Source organism: Erpetoichthys calabaricus, chromosome 13 (assembly GCF_900747795.2).
Source record: "Erpetoichthys calabaricus chromosome 13, fErpCal1.3, whole genome shotgun sequence".
NCBI lineage: Eukaryota > Metazoa > Chordata > Cladistia > Polypteriformes > Polypteridae > Erpetoichthys > Erpetoichthys calabaricus.
Genome location: NC_041406.2, coordinates 90,862,239 through 90,886,078, shown reverse-complemented (window position 1 = coordinate 90,886,078; position 23,840 = coordinate 90,862,239). Strand labels below are relative to the sequence as shown.

At 43.4% G+C, this 23,840-nt stretch overlaps 1 protein-coding gene across 2 annotated transcripts in view; it reads left to right on the top strand.

Annotated features, from left to right (window-relative positions):
* LOC114663484 (carboxypeptidase Q-like) overlaps nt 1–23,840 on the top strand; it is a 579,359-nt gene that overhangs the window by 537,010 nt on the left and 18,509 nt on the right. For both annotated transcript variants that reach the window (XM_028817238.2, XM_028817240.2), the window contains exon 6: nt 6,336–6,427. In XM_028817238.2, coding sequence (XP_028673071.2) covers nt 6,336–6,427 — 92 coding nt within the window. The remainder of the gene's footprint in view (nt 1–6,335; nt 6,428–23,840) is intronic.

Below are 23,840 nucleotides of genomic sequence, written 5' to 3'. Positions count from 1 at the left end.
GTTTATTTATTGTCTAGTATGTTGTAAGAAATGGAGTCTCAAGCAAGGCAAAGAGGGTGTGAGGCCTCCTAACATAAGCTCAGAAGCAGGCCTGGACGTTGATTGACTTGCCCAGACAAGGCACACCTACGCTCAACTAGGCCCCAAACACTATCTGCTGGCTTCAATCAAAGCAGACCCCCATATAGGAGGAACTGGCAAAACAACAAATATATCAAAAAGCCCCACAAGAGGGAGGATAACTGTCAACCTCTGGCTTGTGAATAAAAAGGAAACTTGAAATGGACAAAAGCAATTGGCACCCATCGTTGTTTATTCTGTATTTAACAAAATCAGACTTTGCTTTCGAGTTTTGATTCAGCAGAATATTTCAAATAATGACACAAATGAAAATGTCGTGGACAAAATCGATGAGACCCTTAACCTAATACTTGATTGCACAACCTTTTGAGGCAATCACTGCAAACATGTAGTTTCTCAATGAGACCTGTGCACCTATCCACAGGTCGTTTGGCCAACCTGTTCTGACCAAAGTCCTCCCGCTGTGTCAGGTTTGAGGAGTCTTCTCCAGATGGCATGTTTCAGTTCTCTCCATGGATGTTTGATGGGACTCAAATCAGAGCTCATAGAAGGCCACTTCAGAGTAGTCCAATGTTTTGTTCTTAGCCATTCTTGGGTGTCTGTAGCTGTGTGCGTTTGTGTCACTAACCATGACCTGTGACTGAGACAGAACTTTGTGACAATGGCAGGACGTTTCATTCCAGATTATCCTGACAGTCCCCACACAGACTCAATGCACCTCGTGTCAGATGCAGGAAAGCAGCCCCAAAACATAAGCGAGCCTCCTCCATATTTCACAGCAGGAATGATAGTGTTTTCTATGAGAGTTTTTTCATCTGTGTACGTGGAGCTGATATGACTTGCCAGAAAGTTCCAGTTTTGTCTCATTTGTCCAAAGGACGTTCTCCCAGAAGCACTTTGGCTTGTCAATATGCTTTGAGTAAATCCTAGTCTGCCTTTTTTATGCTTTTCTATCAATAATGCAGTCCTCCTGGGTCGTGTTCCATTGATCCCATTGTCACTCAATGGATGGTACGATCAGACGCTGATGAACCTTGAGCTTGGTGTTCAGCTTGTATCTCTTTGGAAGTTCTCCTTGGCTTTTTTTATCTATCATTCTCAATGTCCTTCTGCCTATTCTGGGGTCAATTTTCTTCTTGTGGCCGTGTCCAAGGAGGTTGGCTACAGTTCCATGGACCTTAAACTTCTTCATAATTTTTGCAACTGTTGTCACAGGAGCATCAAGCTGCTTGGAGATGATGGTCTTCTAGCCTTTGCCTTTCACATTTTCTTTCTGATCTCCTGTGACAACTCTCTTTGTAACAATTGCCTTATAAGGGGTGCTATCACTACACTTCACCACCCAAGAGGGAAGTGGACAATGTTCAAAAGATATACCAGCATTAAAAACATTCGGTCCTCAACCCCTCTTCCGCCCCTCCACACTCTCCAATATTTGAATGAATCCCAGATGGTAGGTAAGTCTATTACAATCCAGAATCCAACATTTATACATGTATATAAAAAGGTGACTGAGTACATGTTTTCTGAGCCCCTTTTTTCCCAGGACGAGGCCAAACACTCAATCCCTCCACTTTCTCGTATACTCAGATATGGAGATGGATATTTGAGGAGTAAACCGCAAGACAATGATATACAGTGCACCCTGAAAGTATTCACAGCACATCACTTTTTCCACATTTTGTTATGTTACAGCCTTATTCCAAAATGGATTAAATTCATTTTTTTCTTCAGAATTCTACACACAACACCCCGTAATGACAACGTGAAAAACGTTTCCTTGAGATTTTTGCAAATTTATTAAAAATAAAAACATTGAGAAAGTACATGTACATAAGTATTCACAGCCTTTGCCATGAAGCTCAAAATTGAGCTCAGGTGCATCCTGTTTCCCCTGATCATCCTTGAGATGTTTCTGCAGCTTCATTGGAGTCCACCTGTGGTAAATTCAGTTGACTGGACATGATTTGGAAAGGCACACACCTGTCTATATAAGGTCCCACAGTTGACAGTTCATGTCAGAGCATAAACCAAGCATGAAGTCAAAGGAATTGTCTGTAGACCTCCGAGACAGGATTGTCTCGAGGCACAAATCTGGGGAAGGTTACAGAAAAAGTTCTGCTGCTTTGAAGGTCCCAATGAGCACAGTGGCTTCCATCATCTGTAAGTGGAAGAAGTTCGAAACCATCAGGACTCTTCCTAGAGCTGGCCAGCCATCTAAACTGAGCGATCGGGGGAGAAGGGCCTTAGTCAGGGAGGTGACCAAGAACCCAATGATCACTCTGTCAGAGCTCCAGAGGTCCTCTGTGGAGAGAGGAGAACCTTCCAGAATGACAACCATGCAGCAATCCACCAATCAGGCCTGTATGGTAGAGTGGCCAGATGGAAGCCACTCCTTAGTAAAAGGCACATGGCAGCCTGCCTGGAGTTTGGCAAAAGGCACCTGTAGGACTCTCAGACCATGAGAAAGAAAATTATCTGGTCTGATGAGACAAAGATTGAACTCTTTGGTGTGAATGCCAGGCGTCACGTTTGGAGGAAACCAGGCACCGCTTATCACCAGGCCAATACCATCCCTACAGTGAAGTATGGTGGTGGCAGCATCATGCTGTGGGGATGTTTTTCAGCAGCAGGAACTGGGAGACTAGTCAGGATAAAGGGAAAGATGACTGCAGCAATGTACAGAGACATCCTGGATGAAAACCTGCTGCAGAGCGCTCTTGACCTCAGACTGAGGTGACGGTTCATCTTTCAGCAGGACAACGACCCTAAGCACACAGCCAAGATATCAAAGGAGTGGCTTCAGGACAACTCTGTGAACGTCCTTGAGTGGCCCAGCCAGAGCCCAGACTTGAATCCGATTGAACATCTCTGGAGAGATCTTAAAATGGCTGTGCACCGACGCTTCCCATCCAACCTGATGGAGCTTGAGAGGTGCTGCAAAGAGGAATGGGCGAAACTGGCCAAGGATAGGTGTGCCAAGCTTGTGGCATCATATTCAACAAGACTTGAGGCTGGAATTGCTGCCAAAGGTGCATCGACAAAGTATTGAGCAAAGGCTGTGAATACTTATGGACATGGGATTTCTCAGTTTTTTTATTTTTAATAAATTTGCAAAAATCTCAAGTAAACTTTTTTCACGTTGTCATTATGGGGTGTTGTGTGTAGAATTCTGAGGAAAAAAATGAATTTAATCCATTTTGGAATAAGGCTGTAACATAACAATATATGGAAAAAGTGATGCGCTGTGAATACTTTCCAGATGCACTGTATATTTTTTATATTACGTACATCAAAGAACCATCCATCCATCCATCCATCCTCTTCCGCTTATCCGAGATCAACAACATATCAAATCAAATTAATAATATAGTGAACAATTATTATAAAAGTAAAGTTGAATAAATCGGACTCTGCAGCTGCATGAGTAAAAGGTAAAGTACCACTTTCGGTTAGCGGAAATAGCCCAAAAGTTGATAGAAATCTACGTTTTGTACCTAATACTTGTATGCAAAATTTGGTTGACCTAAGTTGTCACAGGAGGCTGGGAGACAGACCCAGCTGGGACTCCTGGAAGGACCGGGGTGTGGCTTATATGTCTCCCCGGCCATGAGGGGGCAACCGCCCTGGATGCGATGGGGACCTCGGGAAAGGAGCAAAGAGGCTTAAGCCCACTGGGGCCCGTGGCCACTGCCAGGAGGCACCCCGAGCCTCATTGAGCCCTGGAAACATGCACTTCCGCCACACCTGGGAAGGTGGGGGAAGATCTTTCCAGCGACACCCGGAGTGCTTCCAGATGCAAGGGCAGCACTTCCGCCACACCAGGAAGTGCTGCCGGAAGAACATCATCAAGCACCTGGAGCACATCCGGGTGGAAATAAAAGGGGCCACCTCCCTACAATCCCGTGAAGAGAGGAAAGGCGGCCCACGGACAGAGAGAGGAAGGCCCGTATTAGGGGTGTTTGGTGCGGGAGCATTGTGTGCTGTGTGGGAGTTTGAGAAAATAAACGTGTGCTTTTATAAAGACATGGTCTCTGTCTGATGGTGTTCGGACCGGTTCTCACAAAGTGAAAGCGTACTCAGGTTATCGTGTTTACACACCCACACGCACACACACAGAATTCTAAAAATGGTATGTTTTTGGACTCAGGGAGGTCAAAAACATCGAGATTCATCAAAATCTCACAATCAAAATTTTGGACGATTCCAATATTTTCCCTATACTTCGTATACAGTAAAGTAAAAAGAAAAGAAAATCAGAAAGAGAATGATTAAGCCCAGTCAGGGAGCAACGATGAAGAATTCTGTCTTACAGTTCTCACTGTATGATGTGGGAAAAAAAACGGACAGCAGGTAGATGTGGCTCCTTTCTTGCTATCCTGAGGAATTTAAGAACGAGTCCGACTCTCCAACGGGAGATCCCGGAGGACCACCGAGCCACATAATGAAACCCCCTGCATCTTCTCAGGGATTCACTTCGCTGTCTCCTTTCTTCTGGGTGGCCACTCCACAAATAGTAGACATCCCTGGGTGAAGTTTGATCTCGCTGACTTCCTAGGCTTAGCTAACTGAGCTCCTTGCCTTGCTGCTTCCTCCTACCCCCTTGGTCAGCCGTACACCTTTGAAAAGAAAGGCTTCCCATTAAAACGTCCCACTTGCTGCTTTGGTCGTTTTAGAAAGATTTCAATTTCAATTTCAGTTCTTTATTGTCATGTGTACAAGTACAAGTACCATGTACAATGAAATACTTGCTTGCATGTGCCACACACAATAAATAAATGAATATAATAAGTAAATAAATAAAACCAGACTCCTAGGAATAAATAGAGACAGTGGCAGAAGTATATGTGCAGGTAGCAGTGGAGGTGACGCAAGGTTAGCGATTGTCATGAGTCTGACTGCAGTTGGGTAGAAACTGTTCCTGAACCTGGAGGTGTGCGTCCGAATGGACTTTAGTCACTTCCCAGATGGGAGAAGGGTGAAAAGTGACAGTGCAGGGTGGCTGAGGTCCCGCCTGATATGGTTCACTTTCCTGAGACAGCATGTAGTGTGGATATCATGGATCGCAGGGAGCTGTGTGCCCGTGATCTGCTGTGCTGTGTTCACCACAGTCCTGAACGGAGCAGTTGCTGTACCAGGATGTGATGCATCCTGTCAGAATGGATTCCACAGTACAACCTGTAGATTCTGCACAAGGTTCTGGGGGACATCCGGACCTTACTCCGTCTCCTGAGGAAGAAGAGGCGTTGTTGGACTTTCTTGACTACTGCCGCAGTGTGACTTGACCATTTAAGGTCATCAGTGAGGGTGACTCCGAGGAACCTAAAGCTGCTGATCTGCTCCACAGCCTCCCCTCCGATGTAGATGGGGCTGTGTTCTGTTGCCTGTTTGCAGAAATCCACAATCATCTCCTTAGTTTTGCTAACATCGAGGGTGAGGTTGTTGTCCTGACACCATTCTGCCAGGAGTCTGACCTCCTCCCTGTAGGCCGTCTCATCGTCCTCGCTGATCAGACCTATTACAGTGATATCGTCCGCAAACTTGAGGATGGCGTTAGCACTGTACTTAGCTACGTGAGTAAAGCAGGGGGCTTAGCACGCTGCCCTGCGGGGTGTCAGTGTTGATGGTGATGATGGACGAGGTTTTTCCACCAATATGCACTTGCTGAGGTTTAGGCAGCTGAAATTCCTACCCGACGGGGTCCTCTCAGACTTAGCCATCAACTACAATGCCTGAAGGGATATTCCTTTATCATTATCCAGTCCCTGTATTATAACGACGGCAGTCGAGAAAGCGAACCCCATGTTAATGCTATGCAGGCTTGCTACGTCTACTTTGCTTTCTCTGGTCCATGGTCAGTGTATGACACCAAACAGAATTTTGCATTTAAATTTGAAAGACTGACTGCACGATTGAAGATGTGTGTGATATGAATCCGAGTAAATGGCTCATTCGAAAAAATCACTCAAATTCAATTATTTTGGATCTTTTCTAGGGGTGCCAACAAATGTGTCCGGGCCATTTTAGAATATCTCTGCAGAATAAGTGTTATTTGATCTGTTGTCACACTCGCTTTGCTTTACTCGATGACATATAAGAGGCCTGCAGGTATTTATGGGACGCTTGCTTTTCATTTCGTCACTTTTCAGGGGGCATACAACTCTTGGTCAATGAACTGTAAGGGGACCAGCATATTTGTCCACGTCTGTATGTTGTATCTTAAGGGCTAATAATGTTTTATTTATACTTAACAGGTTTGCGCCCCAAGAGAACCCTAAGATTGGTGCTTTGGACCGGTGAGGAGCAAGGTGGCGTTGGAGCAAGCCAGTACTTCGCGCTTCACAAGGTGCTTTTCTAATAACACTGCCATAAGTTCAGTTTTAACTCGGTACACTTGATCTTCCATTGATCTTTTACTTAAGTGTTTTTCTTTATCTTTTTTGGAGTCCAGCCACATTGTATTTATTGTATGATTTGTGAATGTTCAGTGATTCCTGTTAAGTACCGTTTTCTTATTTTCTATAGTAGCACCATGTACTGTATTACGATTAGCAAATGTTGGACCATGATGGGCTTTTCATCATCACACTTTTCTTTATAAGATGTTGTGACAGTTGACCATTTTAAACCCTGGTTTAAATAGCCATATAGTTTTGTCCCAGACTGGTAGAGACTGTAAATGTTTAAAACTAGAAAATGTGAGCTGAAGACCAAGAGAGGGGAACATTCCTCATAGGGGCACATGAGGCTAGGGATTGCACTGTAGGTGATTAACGGAGGCTTTTATCAGACTGTCCTCCTTAAGCACGCCATATGTTTCAGGTCCGGTGCAAAAGGAGGTCACAGAGGAGCTAAGCCATGAGGCCAAATCTCACCCCCAACTGTTAAATGGAGATTTTGTCAGTCTGCTCCATAAACTCAGGGGTCCTGCCACTTATATGGGTCAGGCTTAAAGTGGTGGGAGAAACCACCTTATGGAGGCTCCAATCCTTCAATGCTGAGCAGGGTATCGCCATCCCAGTGGCATTTAAAGATTGTTCTCCATTGACCTCTATGGGTATTTTACAGACCCGAGACCCTTACCTTAGATTAGGATATCCTGGGCCGTAACTGGCTCCCTACTGTCCATTAGGAGGCTCCGTTTTTTCTGTTCTATGTATTCGATACTTCAGAAATTCTCAGTCTACTTTAATAACATTTTAGATGTTACAGCTGTGGTCAAACATAATTCAGATGTGAGCTTCAGTAGGCTTTGCACCCTAGGAACCAAGTTACCTGAACTATCCATCCATCCATCCATCCATCCATCCATCCATTATCCAACCTGCTATACTCAATAATATTTCAGTAATTATTTACCACTCTAATGCTGATCTTCTGTGGTGGGTTGGCACCCTGCCCGGGACTGGTTCCTGCATTGTGCCCTGTGTTGGCTGGGACTGGCTCCAGCAGACCCCCGTGACCCTGTGTTCGGATTCAGCGGGTTGGACAATGGATGGATGGATGTTACAGCTGTGGTCAAACATAATTCAGATGTGAACGTCAGTAGGCTTTGCACCCTAGGAACCAAGTTACCTGAACTATCCATCCATCCATCCATCCATCCATTATCCAACCCGCTATACTCAATAATATTTCAGTAATTATTTACCACTCTAATGCTGATCTTCTGCGGTGGGTTGGCACCCTGCCCGGGATTGGTTCTTGCCTTGTGTCCTGTGTTGGCTGGGATTGGCTCCAGCAGACCCCCGTGACCCTGTGTTCGGATTCAGCGGGTTGGAACATGGATGGATGGATGGATACTGATCTTTCTGATCATAAAATAGGTCATTACGAGAGCAATTGATAAGAAAAATTCATAATTGCAGAATTACCGTATTTGAGGGTTCTTCTAGAGTGCGTCTCTCTCTTGCACGATTTGCCTCAAAAATGAATCAGCACATTATCATCTCATAACAGGCTTAGGTTTTGAGTTTGGCATTTTTCCGTCCAGCCGTTTTAGCTCTCAACCGTCCTCAGGAAGCTATGACATACACACCCATCATCAAGATATCAATGTTTTCAGTATCAAAGAACCCTAAAACGTTGAGATCCATCAAAAACCAGAGATTGAAATTTTTGACGATTCTAAAGCTTTCGCTCCTCCCCATAGATGATAGGTTACGGTGGTGGCAAAACAAAAATATATATACACTCACCGGCCACTTTATTATTGCTAGTACCTGGTTGGACCTCAGAGAGAGGTTAGGAGCACACGCTGATACAGCGCATTGATGCACCCACCACATGACAAACCAACTCAGGATCCCAGATTAGGACCCGAGTGCAGCCGTGCAACAGGAGACACCTGAGCACCACACTAGTTCAGGTGGAATGGAACCAGTGTGAGTTTTTTTATGGCAGCCGGAGTGCCAATTCTGCCACCAATACCCCAGGTATTTCCCTGCAGGTTGGAGGGCCTACATGCGGGGCTGGATGCAGATTAACGTCTATGATGGACGGCCGACACATCCAAGACGCTAGATGGCGTCTTCCCTGCAGCATGGCGGTGCCTCGGATTCCTGCAGGGCACCATGGAAGATAGAGTTTTGGCTTCACAGCCCTGCTGGGTGCCGTGGGATGCTGCAGGGAGACGCGGGGATTTCTATTTTCCCGGTAGCCCGGAAGTACTCCCCAGTCACGAGGATGGAGAAACAGAAGTACTTCCGGGCTGAAGAAAAATACAAGTCTTCGTCTGACCTATGGATTCACATGGACAGAAGAACAGGAGCACTTCCGGGTCAAGTACTATTTAAAGGACTGGTTGAAACCCAGCAAGCTGAGCCGGAGTTGGGAGGGAGTGTGACAGAGCTGCTGGGAGTGGAGGATTGGTTATTTATGATTTATTAATTATTGATTTATTGTTTATGATGGTGGAGGTGCTTTTGGGCACTTTATTGAAGAATATTAAAATACTTCTGGGTGCTTTTAAAGCAGTGTCTGCATCTGTCTGTTGGGTTTCACGGGGCAATAGTGCCACCAAGCGTCCATTAACTTACACGTCATAACCCAGAACGGAGCAATTGCAGGTTAAGGGCCTTACTCAAGGACCCAACGAAGTAGAGTCACTTTTGGCATTTACAGGATTCGAACCGGCAACCTTCTGATTGCCAGTGCAAATCCTTAGACTCAGAGCCACTACTCCAACCCCGTAGGGTTGCCGTAATTCTTTGTGGTAGAGATTCAACAAGGTGCTGGAAACATTCCTACTATCCAAATGTTGCAGCAGATAATTGAGACTCATCAGACCAGGTAACGTTTTTCCAATCTTCTGTTGTCCAGTTTTCTTGAGCCCGTGTGAATTGTATCCTCTGTTGCCTGTTCTAAACTGACAGGAGTGGCACCCAGAGTGTTCACCTGCCGCTGTAGCCCACCTGCTTCAAGACTCGACGTGTTGTGTGTTCAGAGATGCTCTTCTGCACACCTCAGTTGTAACGAGTGCTTATTTGAGTTCCTGTTGCCTTTCTATCAGCTCAAACCAGGCTGGCCATTCACCTCTGACCTCTGGCATCAACAAAGCAGAGAACTTCCACTCACTGGATATTTTCCATTTTCAGAGTATTCTCTGTAAACCTTAGAGATGGTTGTGCATGAAAATCCCCAAATAAATACTGGATTAAGGGTCTGAATGAGAGTTTTTGATTTTTAATAAATTTGCAAACCTTTCTGAAAACATGTTTGCCCTTTGTCTTTCTTTGTTCCTGAGTGTAGATTTGTCACAACTTGAGATCCATGGTGGTGCAAAAAAACAACAGTGTGGTGAGCTCGGTGGGCATCATGCAGGTGTGTCATAGCATTGCGGAGCAGCTGTCGGGTGTGAATGAGATGCTCAGCAGATCATAAATTCACAACACACACAAGTTTTTGTTAGTTGCCTCATTGGCATTCCGGGGTGCATAGTTATGTACCTGTGCCCGCTAATATTTAACAGTGGAGGATGAGCAGTAGGGTGGCACGGTGGCGCAGTGGTAGCGCTACTGCCTCGCAGTTAGGAGACCCGGGTTCGCTTCCGGGTCTAAATTGTCCCTAGTGTGTGCTTGGTGTGTGGGTGTGTTTGTGTGTGTCCTGCGGTGGGTTGGCACCCTGCCCGGGATTGGTTCCTGCCTTGTGCCCTGTGTTGGCTGGGATTGGCTCCAGCAGACCCCCGTGACCCTGTGTTCGGATTCAGCGGGTTGGAAAATAGATGGATGGATGGATGAGCAGTATGGGAAGACGTTGGAGTATAAGTTGTGGGAGCTTCAAGGCAACATTGGTGGAGCAAGCATGGGCAGACAAGGACAGGGGACCCCAGTGAGGGAGCAAAGGCAGTGGCGCTCCAAGGGGGTCTCTACTGAGCTTTATTGGAAGAGTGGGTGTGACAGAAAATAAAGGAGACCAAGGGGTAATGTAGTTATTCTGGTGGTCTAATTGTTGCCTTTGAAGTGTTTTGCTATCCTGTCTATATTAAAAAATGTAACATTTATCATAGAATTAGCGAAAAGGATTAAGCAAGCTTATTAGGGAAACAGCTAAAGGTTGTGCGAGCAACAAAGAGGAAAAAATGTCCTAGGTGGGGGTTTAAGGAAACTGGCTGATGTCATTTACTCTGTAAGGCCCTGGATATGCTTACTGTTACGTGACGTGAGCGCTTGAGGACGCAGCAGTTATACTTGTGCACGCACTTTATGTAAATATGGAAAATTCTACCAGGTGGCAGTGTAAGAAATCATCACAGTGAGAAAAGAACGTCCAGTTTGGCAGAGTTGCAAGTTGAGGGAAGAAAAGACGTTAAAGATAAAAATTCTTTGCTTTCTGATGCTGCTGCGAAATATGATGCCAACCGCGACCCAGAAGATGGCACGTGAGACCTTCAAATTTATCACGCCAATAAGATGAGGAATATGCAATGCTTGTATCGCCTGTGCGAGCAATGGATGAAGAAAAGCACCACGAATACTTTCGTATGTCAGCATTTAACTTTGATGATTTGCTTCACCACATAGAACTATTCATCAGACATCGAAGCACACACACTGATCCTGTTGGATCCTTCGTTATCTGGCAACAGCCGAATTCTCGGATGTTTTCCGCTTTGCATGAACGTATCTGTCTCGAATTTGCTTCCATTCCGTCTTCCACGTTTCCACATCCACTTTCAAAGAGCTGGTGATTGGATGCCAGCTGTTCTGACAGACATATTTGTCACTGTGGAGGTGTTGACAGTTGTGATGGATGGCCGGCAAGAGTTTCCCGCCCTCACCCCCAGGCCGCCAGGAGGAACTCTCCCGACAGTATGGACGGGCCCCGAATTCCAGCAGGGCCTCATGGACTATGCAGTTTTTATGCACAGCCCTGCTGGATACCTTGGGGACCACCGGGAGTCGCTGTAGGGAGGCTCGTGGACTCATATATGCCCTATAACCCGGAAGTGCGTCATAATCCCATGACAGGAAGTAACGATGTACTCCCGGGTTGAAGATAAGGACTGTTTACCCTGACCCGGAAGGAATAAGGACTTGTGGGTAATGGAACAGAAACACCTCCGGGTCAGGGGGTATAAAAGACTCTGGGAAAGCCCAGACATGGAGCTGAGCTGGGAGGTAGGGTGGCTAAGTGTCTGGGAGCGGAGGAGAGAGTATTGTGATTATTGTATTGAGAATAGTATTGATTATATGAGTAGTGTGGAGTGGAGGGTGCTTGGTGCACGTAATTATTGTACAATAAACAATATTTGTACTTTTACCTGGTGTTTGGAGTGGTACCTGAGGGTTCAAGAGGTGGATCGGAACCTCAACTGCTACACAGTAAACAACGATGCTGACATCACGTACCAAAACTTGAACACACACGCCGCCCAAATTTTTGTTGGTACTGCAATTCATGCGCATGTCGTGCTCAGAGGACGTGACAGAAGAAGCGCTGGGAATGCGTGGCAGCCATGATGCGTACACATAAGCGTTCTGGGTGTCAAGTATAAACCCAGCCAAAGACTTGACGTACACAGGAATCCCATAAAATAATAAGAGCTAAACTTAGGAGATTATTTCTTGGACAAGAATGTAACGAAATGAGAACTTTAATGTAGGTGTATTTAGGCGTGTAAGCTATTGAGTAAACGTCAGAATGTCATGTCAGCGTTAATTCAGCCCTGCTGTCTAAATTCAGTTGTCTATATATATGAGACTGTACCTTCTGTAACAGACTGTTGTGGTGGAGTGTTTCCCTCCTCAGGAAGAGAAGTTAACCTCCTTAGTGTTACATTCTTTCTCAAAAAAAACATAAAAAGCGTTGCAGTTTTTGGCTTGAAAAATGACATTTTTATTAAATCTCATCTATCTACTCTAAAACATGCAAAACACTTAAAAGTACAAAGTCAGAAGTGTAGAAAGTATGATAATGATACAAATAATAATAATGATGATGAATGAGAATACTAATATGAACAGCACACTGAATGTGTCTGTCTGGCCTTTCGGATTCCCAGAATCCCTTTTGTTTTCACTGTCCATTTCAATTTCACTGCCTGAGGACAGATTCACTTCGTCATCACTGCTGATTAGAGGCGTTTCTTACGAGACGCCATTATGAGCCTAGGAAAAGACGCCTGGGTAACACTTGGGCCTGACGTTTACGTGAGACACGCCTATACAGTTGCCCGAGTAATGCCCGGCAAAAACGCTGTTAGCACTCTTACAGCCCGAGTAAACCTCAAGTCTAACACTCACGCGTAACGTGTCTATACCGTTGCCTGAGTGACGCACGGGTCTAATGCTGTTAGCACTTTTACAGCCCGAGAACTCCTCAGGTCTAACGTGTATGCGTAATGCATCTATACCATTGCCTGAGTGACAGTCGGGTCTTATGCTGTTAGCACTCTTACAGCCCGAGTAAACCTCAAGTCTAATGCGTACGCGTAACGCGTCTATACTGTTGCTTGAGTGACGCTTGGGTCTGATGCTGTTAGCACTCTTACAGCTCGAGTAAACCTCAAGTCTAACGCGTACGCGTAATGCATTTATACCATTGCCTGAATGATGCTCGGGTCTAATGCTGTTAGCACTCTTACAGCCCGAGTAAACCTCAAATCTAACGCTTACGCGTAATGCGTCTAAACTGTTGCTTGAGTGACGCTCAGGTCTGATGCTATCAGCACTTTTACAGCCCGAGTAAACCTCAAGTCTAATGCTTACGTGGAACGCGTCTATAACGTTGCCTGAGTGATGCTTGGGTCTAATGTTGTTAGCACTTTTACAGCCCGAGAACTCCTCAGGTCTAACGCATACGCGTAATGCGTCTATACCATTGCCTGAGTGACGCTAATGTCTGATGCTGTTGGCACTCTTTCACCCCGAGTAAACCTCATAGTCCAACGCTTATGCAGAACACGTCTCTATACCATTGCCTCAGTGACACTCAGGTCTGATGCTATTAGCACTTCTACAGCCCAAGTAATCCTTGAGTCTCACACATATGTGAGACGCATCTGTACCATTGCCTGAATGACGCTCGGGTCTGATGCTGTTAGCACTCTTGCAGCCCGAGTAAACCTCAAGTCTAACTCTCACACGTAACGCGTCTATACCATTGCTTGAGTGATGTTCGGGTCTGATGCTATTAGCACTTTTACAGCCCGACTAATCCTTGGGTCTAACGCTTATGTGAGACGTGTCTGTACCATTGCCTGAGTGACACTCGGGACTAACACTTGCTCAGGTCTATGGCTATGGAGGCTAAAGATACCTGAACAAGCTTCCTCCTGCCTGATTTTATGGGTGATTTCTGACTTCATAAGAGGTTCTTAGTTAATATCGTATTTATTTCTTCAACATGGGAGCTTAGTTTAACCCTCCCGATACAGGAGGACAGAGGGCCGGCTAGGTGTGTCTCAGCCGAAGCCAAAGAGGGCAGACGGGATGAGAGTCGGTTGATGGAGTCTGCAGCTAGAGTGTACCCACCAGCGTGAGTGGGAGAGACAGAGAATGAGCCATGCTTATTTTGTCGAGGAGACTAACCTGCTGCCATGAAGCATTTCAAAAAGGGGATTTTTAAAGTATTTATTGACTGTTTTTAACTTCCACAATTGCACTTCCTTTTTTATGGACTATATCATGACTTATTCATTACTTTCTGCACTGTACTTTATCATTTTGCTTTTGTTTTAATAAATATGCACTGTGTTCTTTCACTTGTCAAAACTGTTTATTGTCTCTCACTCGACGCTGTGCCCATCTCGGTGACAAACAAATAGGACGTTTTGGGACGGGTTTATGATGGGTATGCCACTCGAACATTGACCCCGACATGACTGATGTGGAAAAAAGTAGCATGTTTCTCCCTTTAAAATGAACTCTACAACACAATAAAGTGTGCAGCTGGTGAAGGGGTCCACAAATCCCCAGCAAGACTCAGTCAGTCAGTCAACTCCTCCAAGAAAGCCAGTGGCGCCATCTAACGCAGATCCTACCGTACCTTCCCCTGATCAGGACAGAAGAGCATTTTGAAGTAAACACTGAAGCGCACACACTGTACTGTATACAATATTTATTCTGTAATTTATTAGAAGTGAGCATTTGGCAGCAGCTCAGGTGGTTCTGACTTAAAAGCCTCATTATGCCGCATCAGAGCTTGAAAGATTGCATTCCAGTCAAGCATTTGATTTATTAGAACAATGTCTAGTTATTAGATGATTAAGAATAATTCCCCACTAGATTTTGCTAATAGGCATTTTCAGGACAAACAGGCAATATTTTATATGCAGTATATTAAAAGGAATTAGAGCAGTATGATTCTGTCAACTGAATGGCTTTGTCATCATGGGGTTGACAGGACGACAAACTCTGCGATCATTAATGGGGATTTGCTGCTGCATCAGAAGGCCATCCTGCTCTAAATGAATATTTGTAGTGTGATAGACGGCCGGCAGCTTATCCCGGCCGACACATCCAGGCCGTTAGATGGAGTCCTCCCTGCAGCATAGAGGTGCCCCGGATTCCCGCAGGGCATCATGGGAGATGGAGTTTGGATTCACAACCCTGCTGGGGACCGTGGGTGCCATCGTGTGACACTGCAGGGAGATGCAGGAATTTTTATTTTCCTTATAGCCCGGAAGTACTCCCAAGTCACGGGGACGGAAGAGCAGAAGTACTTCCGGGCTGAACAAAAATAGAAGTCTTCATCTGACCCGGAAGTGCTATTGAATCACATGGACTGAAGGACAGGAGCACTTCCGGGTCAAGGACTATATAAAGGACTATGCGAGACCCAGCAAGCTGAGCCGGAGTTGGGAGGTAGACTGACGGAGCTGCTGGGAGATGTGATTATTGATTTATTTTTTATTGGGGGTGATTGTGGTGTCTACTGTGGCACAATATCGAAAAGAAGAAATTAAAAATATTTCTAGTGCTTTTACTTGGTGTTCTGGACGTTTGTCTGCAGGGTTAGAGAAGTGACAGTGCCCTCTAGTGCCACAGTAGTGAGACATATTAAGATTCTGTTTCTGACCACTCTTTAGGATTATACGATTTATACTTCAATCTACTTCACTTTATACAGTATGTAGGAGGGCTTTGTATTCTGTCGGAGCTGAGCTGTGCCCGCCAGTACTCTTCACATGTGCAGAGTTGTTATTGATTTGTGTGTCTTTTTACTTTCACATATAGAGAAAGTATAGGAATCGTGAAAATATATTTGATCTCGAGATTTTGATGAATCTCGACATTTTAGACCATCCTGAGTCTGAAAATACCATTTTTTGAAATGATGTCTGTCTGCGTGTAAACACGATAACTCGAAAACGCTTAAACCCCCGGTCAGTGAGATTTTGTACACCTGCTTTATATCAAAAATAAGGAATCCTATCAACTTTTGGGCCACATCCAGTAGTACTTGAAACTGAATACTATTGCGAATTTTCAAGTAAACTATGGTTATAATTACAGATAGGTGATTCCAGTTTTGTATAGACTAGTAAGCCTGCGATTCGCCAGCGAATCGGATATCCAAGAATGGCAATCAGTTTCTGTTCCGTCCGATATCTGGATGGATGACATATCATGGAGGGTGGGTGTGTCTGGGGAAATGTCATTTAATTACATATGCATATCTGTAGTAAAGCGGTCTCGTTTTGTGGAGACGTGATTCCGTTGCCTTTGCTGACACCGACCGCTGGCAGAGTGGAGCACAGCAAGTTCAGACCTGCGCCCTGCATCCATATCCGGTTTACGCCGTGTGATGCGCTGCAGTGTGGCAGTGCGCGTGCGCCTCGATGTGCCCTGCGCCCAGCGCAGTAGCGTAGCGTGGGTGTCAGCCTCCCGGGGCGGAGGAAAATTCCGCCGCCCCCTTATTTAGGTATGGTTCAAATTTTTACAAGATATTATTATTATTTATTGTGAAATTTTGCCGCCCCCTAAAAGTGCCGCCCCCACTACGCTACGCCACTGGCCCAGCGCCCTGCATCCATATCCGGTTTACAACCTTCGGTTAGTAAGATGGATATTTATAATGATAAAAAGCAAACAAATATGAAATTTGAGAAAAATTACTCAACCGGAAGTAGCATTTTATTTAAACAACCATCCAAATTTTTTGTATCATCTTATATTTAAAAGTCCATGCATGGAAGTGTCTGTCTGTCTGTCTGTCTGGCTCCTTCTCCGAAGATACACAAGTGAGGTCAGCACGTCGGCAAAACAGAACCTCCAACGAAAGAGTCACTCCCTTAGCCGCTAATACAGAAGTGAGGCGAGCACATCGGCAAAACGAAACCTCTGAAGAAAGACAGTTGCTTACCGGCTAATGCACAAATGATGCAAGCACGTCGGCAAAACGAAACCTCCTTGGAGAGAGATGCCCAGAGTAGTTCCTTTCAATAACATGACATCTCTATACAGTGGAACCTCGGTTTCATGGTCGATTTGGTCGTGAACCGAAGCAATTTCCCCCATAGGATTGTATGTAAACACAATTAATCCGTTCCAGACCATACGAACTGTATGTAATCTATACTAATAAAAGGCAAAGCCCTCACTGACTCACTCACTCACTCACTCACTGACTGACTGACTGACTCACTCATCACTAATTGTCCAACTTCCCGTGTAGGTGGAAGGCTGAAATTTGGCAGGCTCATTCCTTACAGCTTACTTACAAAAGTTAGGCAGGTTTCATTTTGAAATTCTACGCATAATGGTCATAACTGGAACCTCTTTTTTATCCATATACTGTAATGTACTGCAGCTCGCTGGCCGTGGGAGGCGGAGTTGCGTATCGTGTCATCACGCCTCCCACGTAATCACGTGAACTGACTGTGAACGCAGTACGTACAAAACAAGGAAGAGCCCCAAAGAGCGCTGAAGAAAACATTCATTACACAATTGAGAAGGCAGCGAAACAATAAGAAGCGAGCGAGTGACGCATACAAGCATATTCATAAGTGTAGCTACTGCGGAAACAAAGCACGGTGTAAATTGTAAGTTTAAATTAAGTTTATAGAAACGCTTCCGCTGCCGTTTGCAATACCATATTCGCTACATACAAGTTTAATGAGAAGACACGAGGTATAAACGAGACTTTGGGTCACTTTGTAACGGAGTTAAAATTGCTGTAGCGAGAAACTTTTAAGTGCCGGGTCTTAGCTAACATTAAATAAAGCCGTGGACATCACACAAGAGAGCGGCTCACGTGAACTGACTGAACGCAGCACAAGTGATCACTTCGATGAATCAAACCTGTTCAAAAAACACATTACACAATTGATAATGTAGGAAAAGAATATGAAGTGACTGACACATACAGACATTTTCATGAGTGCAGGTACTTCGGAAACAAAGCACCGTGTAAACCTAAAGTGTAAATTAAGTTCATAGACCTACAAAAGGTTGCCATTGATTTGAGGCAAGATTGCTTTTCTCCTGTACAACTATACATTGCATTCTCAACAGTAAGCTTGCACGGCTTGGTCATATTACAACCGGAGTGCTGAACTGACAACGTGGTATACAAAGAGAACTATAACAATCGTAATAAACGGACAATAAAACAGCGGAGAACCCGTGGATTAAATAAAAAGGCTGCTTCCTTGGCGAAGCAAGGAAAAAGGATGACCTTATATGGCGTTCATTTATAAAACAGCGGAGAAGCTGTGTAAAGGCTGTTTCACAAAAAAACAGCGCAGCGCCTTATATGAGCAGGCAGTCAGCTAAAGAAGGGAATCAATAAATAACTATAATCGTAATAAACAAACAAAAAATAGTGGAGAATCCGCGGATTACATAAAGGAAATGGGTACCTGAACAGAACAGTGAGTCTCAAATAGCTACACAATAACTATAACAATCGTAATAAACGAACAATAAAACAATACAGAACCGCTAAGCAAGGAGAAAGGACGGCCTTATATGGCGTTCGTTTATAAAACAGCGGAGATGCTGTGTAAAGGCAGCTTCACAAAAAAAACAGATCCTTAACAAATTGTTATTGGTATATTTTCCCTCAATTTAAAAAGATTTTCTTTTCTTCTTAATAAAAATTTAAAAGCAGTACTTCTCCGCTGCGAAGCGCGGGTATTTTGTTATCATATATATTTTTTTAAGTTTTTAAGTACAAATATAGTTAATTAAACCATAGAATGCACAGCGTAATAGTGAACTAAATGTAAAAACATTGAATAACACTGAGAAAACCTTGAACAACAGAGAAAACTAACACTGCAATAGTTTGCGCTACAGCGCTACCAACCGCTGGCTAAAAACACTTTTTTTGAATGAGTTTTAAGCACAGGGAAATAAATGAACATTTGAAAAAATTCCATAATTTAATGAACCACCAAGAAAAGTAACATTGCAACAATGCACACTACGAACAGATCGCTGTAAACAAAAGTGAAAACAAAATCAAGCCCAGTGCATTCTTTAACTGCCTTCCTACATTATGAGTCCAGCTCTCTCTCTCTCACGCTGCCTGTGTGTGTGTCTCTCTCTCTCTCATGTGTGTGTCGCACTGTCTTGCTCGCTGCACAGGAAATGCACAGGGAGAGACTGAACATGTATAAACCGAAAGAGAAACTGGCTTGTTCATATACCGAGTGTGTGGTCGTGAACCGAGGCAAAAGTTTGGCAAACGTTTTGGCCGTAAACCGATTTGTACATGTACCGAGATGTTCGTGAATTGAGGTTCCACTGTATTTCAGTTTTTTTTCTGACGATTTCAATAGTTTCTAGGACCCCGGGCTTTTCACAGCACGGGCTTACACAGCTAGTCTAATATATAAACGTCTACACGTGGACATGTGTGTGTCTGTAAGGGCTCCACCTCCGAGGATACACAAGCGACGCCAGCACGTCGGCAAAACGAAACCTCAGAAGAAAGAGTCACTCGCTTAGCGGCTAATACAGAAGTGAGGCGAGCACATCGACAAGACGGTATCCCTTTTACTTTCCCTCCCACCGCAAATATACAAGCGATGTCAGCACGTCGGCAAAACAAATCCTCCTAGGAGAGAGACACCCAGAGGAGTTCCTTTCAATTACCTGACATCTCTACATTTCAATTTTTTTTTTTGACAATTTCAATAGTTTCTAGGACCGGCAGGCTTACACAGCTAGTTGTTTAATAAAAGCCTCTGTTTTGAACTCATGACAGTCTGTGTATCAGTTGTTTCCAGGGTTTGGGGCTCTGTGGCGCCCCCTATCTGTCACACCTTTCTGTATGACAGGTGATGGAGTTTTCACCGTTTCTTACTCGGACACATTTACAAGATTTACTGCAAAAGATAAATTTCATCATATATTCAAGGAAATACTTACAGCAATTTCCTTTTAGTCACCTTCAAAATCCCCTCCTTGAGATGCTACAGTGTACACTTGACCAAGTGCTTCTCCCATTCCTGGAAACATCTCCTCTACTCTTCTTTCGTTTGTTACCGTGTCTATAGCCTCCTGTGATTTTTTTTTTTCCTGAATATCTTCCGTGGTAGAGAATCTCCTTCTCTTAAGTCTCAATTTTAATTTTGGAAAACAAACAGAAGTCACAGTGAGTGAAATCTGGGAGAAGGTGTGAAGAAACAATCATATTGTTTTTGGTTGTTTTTGGACTGACTCTGTGCACGTTTCCGGTGGAGTGTATTTTGTAGTAGTAAAATTCATCGCATTTGTAATTTTAACAGGTGGCGCAACACAAACATTTGTAGTAATAAAATTTATTACAAATTATGTTTATTACAAATGTTTGTGATGTGCCATCTGTTGTAATGTCAAATGCAATGCATATCTCTCTGTTATAATGCATTGGGTATGGGATTTATACAGTCTATTGTTTGTGATGCACCACCTGTTGGAATGACAAAAGCAACTCAGTTTGTTACTACAAATGTTTGTGATGTGCCATCTATTGGAATGTCAAATGCAATGCCAACATCTCTGTTATATGGCATTGAGTATGGGATTTATACAAACAGTCTATTATTTGTGATGCACCACCTGTTTGAATGACAAAAGCAACTCAGTTTGTTACTACAAATGTTTGTTAGAATGTCAAATGCAATGCCAATGTCTCTGTTATATGGCATTGGGTATGGGATTTATACAAACAGTCTTAATGTTTGTGATGCACCACCTGTTGGAATGACAAAAGCAACTCAGTTTGTTACTACAAATGTTTGTGATGTGCCATCTGTTGGAATGTCAAATGTAATGCCAACGTCTCTGTTATATGGCATTGGGTATGGGATTTATACAAACAGTCTTAATGTTTGTGATGCACCACCTGTTGGAATGACAAAAGCAACTCAGTTTGTTACTACAAATGTTTGTGATGTGCCATCTGTTGGAATGTCAAATGCAATGCCAACGTCTCTGTTATATGGCATTGGGTATGGGATGTACACAAACAGTCTTAATGTTTGTGATGCACCACCTGTTGGAATGATAGAATAACTCAGTAACTACAAATGTTTGTGATGTGCCATGATTTGAAATGACAGACATAACAACCAGACATACACATGCATGGGCACTTATCCTTTTATTAAAATGAATAGTTTTATTTCAGAATGCACAAAAATTGCAACCATATGAGGCCTCCAAAACTGAGACAAAAAAGAGCAGGCCAGAATCCTAACCAGCCTGCCCAGATAAGATGCACCCCAAGATAGCCTGTGTTATGAACTTGGAGTTACAAAGCACACAAATCTCCAAAAGCTGCAAAAGAACTTCTAATAATGTCCACTGAAGGAAGATATACCACCAAACCAGAGAATTCTCAAAATTCACAAACGCACAGCAAAGCATAAGAACTCAGCCAAACGTTGCATTCCCATTTGAAATGAACCACCAGGAACTGTGGAAAACCCTCTGGATTTATGGGGCGGAGAGCAGTTCCTGGTCGGGATTGACCCCTTTGGGGGACCACCCACAAAACACAATGGAACATAACAAAGGCAGCTTATATCCATAGATGAAATCAAAAATAAACAACATGCACATAATCAACATAAAAGAGCTCAAAATGAACAAAAGAGACATAAAACATAAACCCCTGGCCCAGGGACAAAACAAAACAGGGAGATTCTGCACTCAGTATTTTTATTTGTATATATTATGCTTTGTAATCATTAGAAATTAAACATTTCATTTGGTTGCCACCATTCTCCACCCCGACACACACACGCACACACACACACACAGACCTCCAGTGACACACTGCTGCATTTATCTCGTCTTGTCTCCTATAGCAGGGCAAATCAGGTAAGAGCAGTCATCTTTCTTCATATGGCTGCCGCTGAAAGTTAAATGCATTTCAGAGGGTCTTAAAGGAAATGACAGGTTGGAATTAACACTTGGATTTGAGCGGGTTCAACTGGCATAGCTGCACACAAAATCTTAACATCATTATAGGCTTTGAGATTGCCATCCTTGCTCCAGTACTGATAAAAATAAATCATTTAAAGAGTGGTGGATATCCAGCTATCGATTCCATACTTTCTGAGGAGAGAGAAAAAAAAATGTTCATTTAGGTAGAGAGCCATTACACGTATCATTTGAAAACGAGCAGGCGGCAAGGTCAGAGGCGTGTCGGGAAGCGAGCCATTTTCCATTTGCTGACAGTGGTTAGCTGAGATTTATGATGTCGATTTGTGGAAATAGGCCTGCCCCGGGGATCTCTGAATTGTCTCATTGACAGTCATGTTCAGGTCTCAGAGGCCCTAGCAGGTGTGATACTGGGATTCTGCAGGGGCTGAAACTTTATGGATCTCCACTCAGTACTTAATACTGTGTTATAATACGATCAAGGACTGGAAACTCAATTGCTTATACAGTCACTTCCATGCCTGAGGATGGCTGTCACGATCAGGTGTCACTTCAGCACACATCTGGATGTCACTTTGTAACTTTCTGGCTTTTTTCAGATCACCATCTCACAAATCACTTATAAGAACATCACATTCATATCTTAGGATGGATAGCTTCTATTGTCATCAGTGAAATGGATAACCTTGTGTTCTGTAAAAGAGAGAGGGATGGACCAGAGAGTCTTCATTTTAATTAGAGGAGCCATCTTATGTGTGTGTCTCTCCAATACTTAAGAAGGAATTTAATGGGCAAACTTCACAGGCACCAGCTAGGATAGATAGATAGTGAAAGGCACTATATAAATAAGGATAGATAGATAGATAGATAGATAGATAGATAGATAGATAGATAGATAGATAGATAGATAGATAGATAGTGAAAGGCACTATATAAATAAGAATAGGTAGATAGTGAAAGGCACTATGTAAATATGAATAGATAGATAGATAGATAGATAGATAGATAGATAGATAGATAGATAGATAGATAGATAGATAGATAGATAGATAGTGAAAGGCACTATATAAATAAGAATAGATAGATAGTGAAAGGCACTATATAGATAGATAGATAGAATAGATAGATAGATAGATAGATAGATAGATAGATAGATAGATAGATAGATAGATAGATAGATAGATAGATAGATAGATAGATAGTGAAAGGCACTATATAAATAAGAATAGGTAGATAGTGAAAGGCACTATGTAAATATGAATAGATAGATAGATAGATAGATAGATAGATAGATAGATAGATAGATAGATAGATAGATAGATAGATAGATAGATAGATAGTGAAAGGCACTATATAAATAAGAATAGATAGATAGTGAAAGGCACTATATAAATATGAATAGATAGATAGATAGATAGATAGATAGATAGATAGATAGTGAAAGGCACTATATAAATAAGAATAGATAGATAGTGAAAGGCACTATATAAATATGAATAGATAGATAGATAGATAGATAGATAGATAGATAGATAGATAGATAGATAGATAGATAGATAGATAGATAGATAGACAATTTCATGCAAAATAAAATGATGGATAATGTGCAATAATTCACTTACAAGATTACATCAGTCCAGTACAATTATAACACACACAATTGGTCACTCTCTTGAGTGTGTGTCATCCACCTCCCCCTGATTCTGACTCAATGATACAGATGGGATGGCATATTTTATGCATGACCCAGGAGTGCTTACACCTCAAAAGCACTTCTGGGCCAGGCAGAAGACCCCCAAAATAGGTATGGTATTCCCCTGCAGCTCCCTCTGGAAGCACCTCTAGGGACTACAACTCCCAATATGCCCTGTGGATATGCAAATGGGAGTTCCACCAGAGGGATGCTGCCACCCCGTGTATAGGGGAGAGTACATGGCC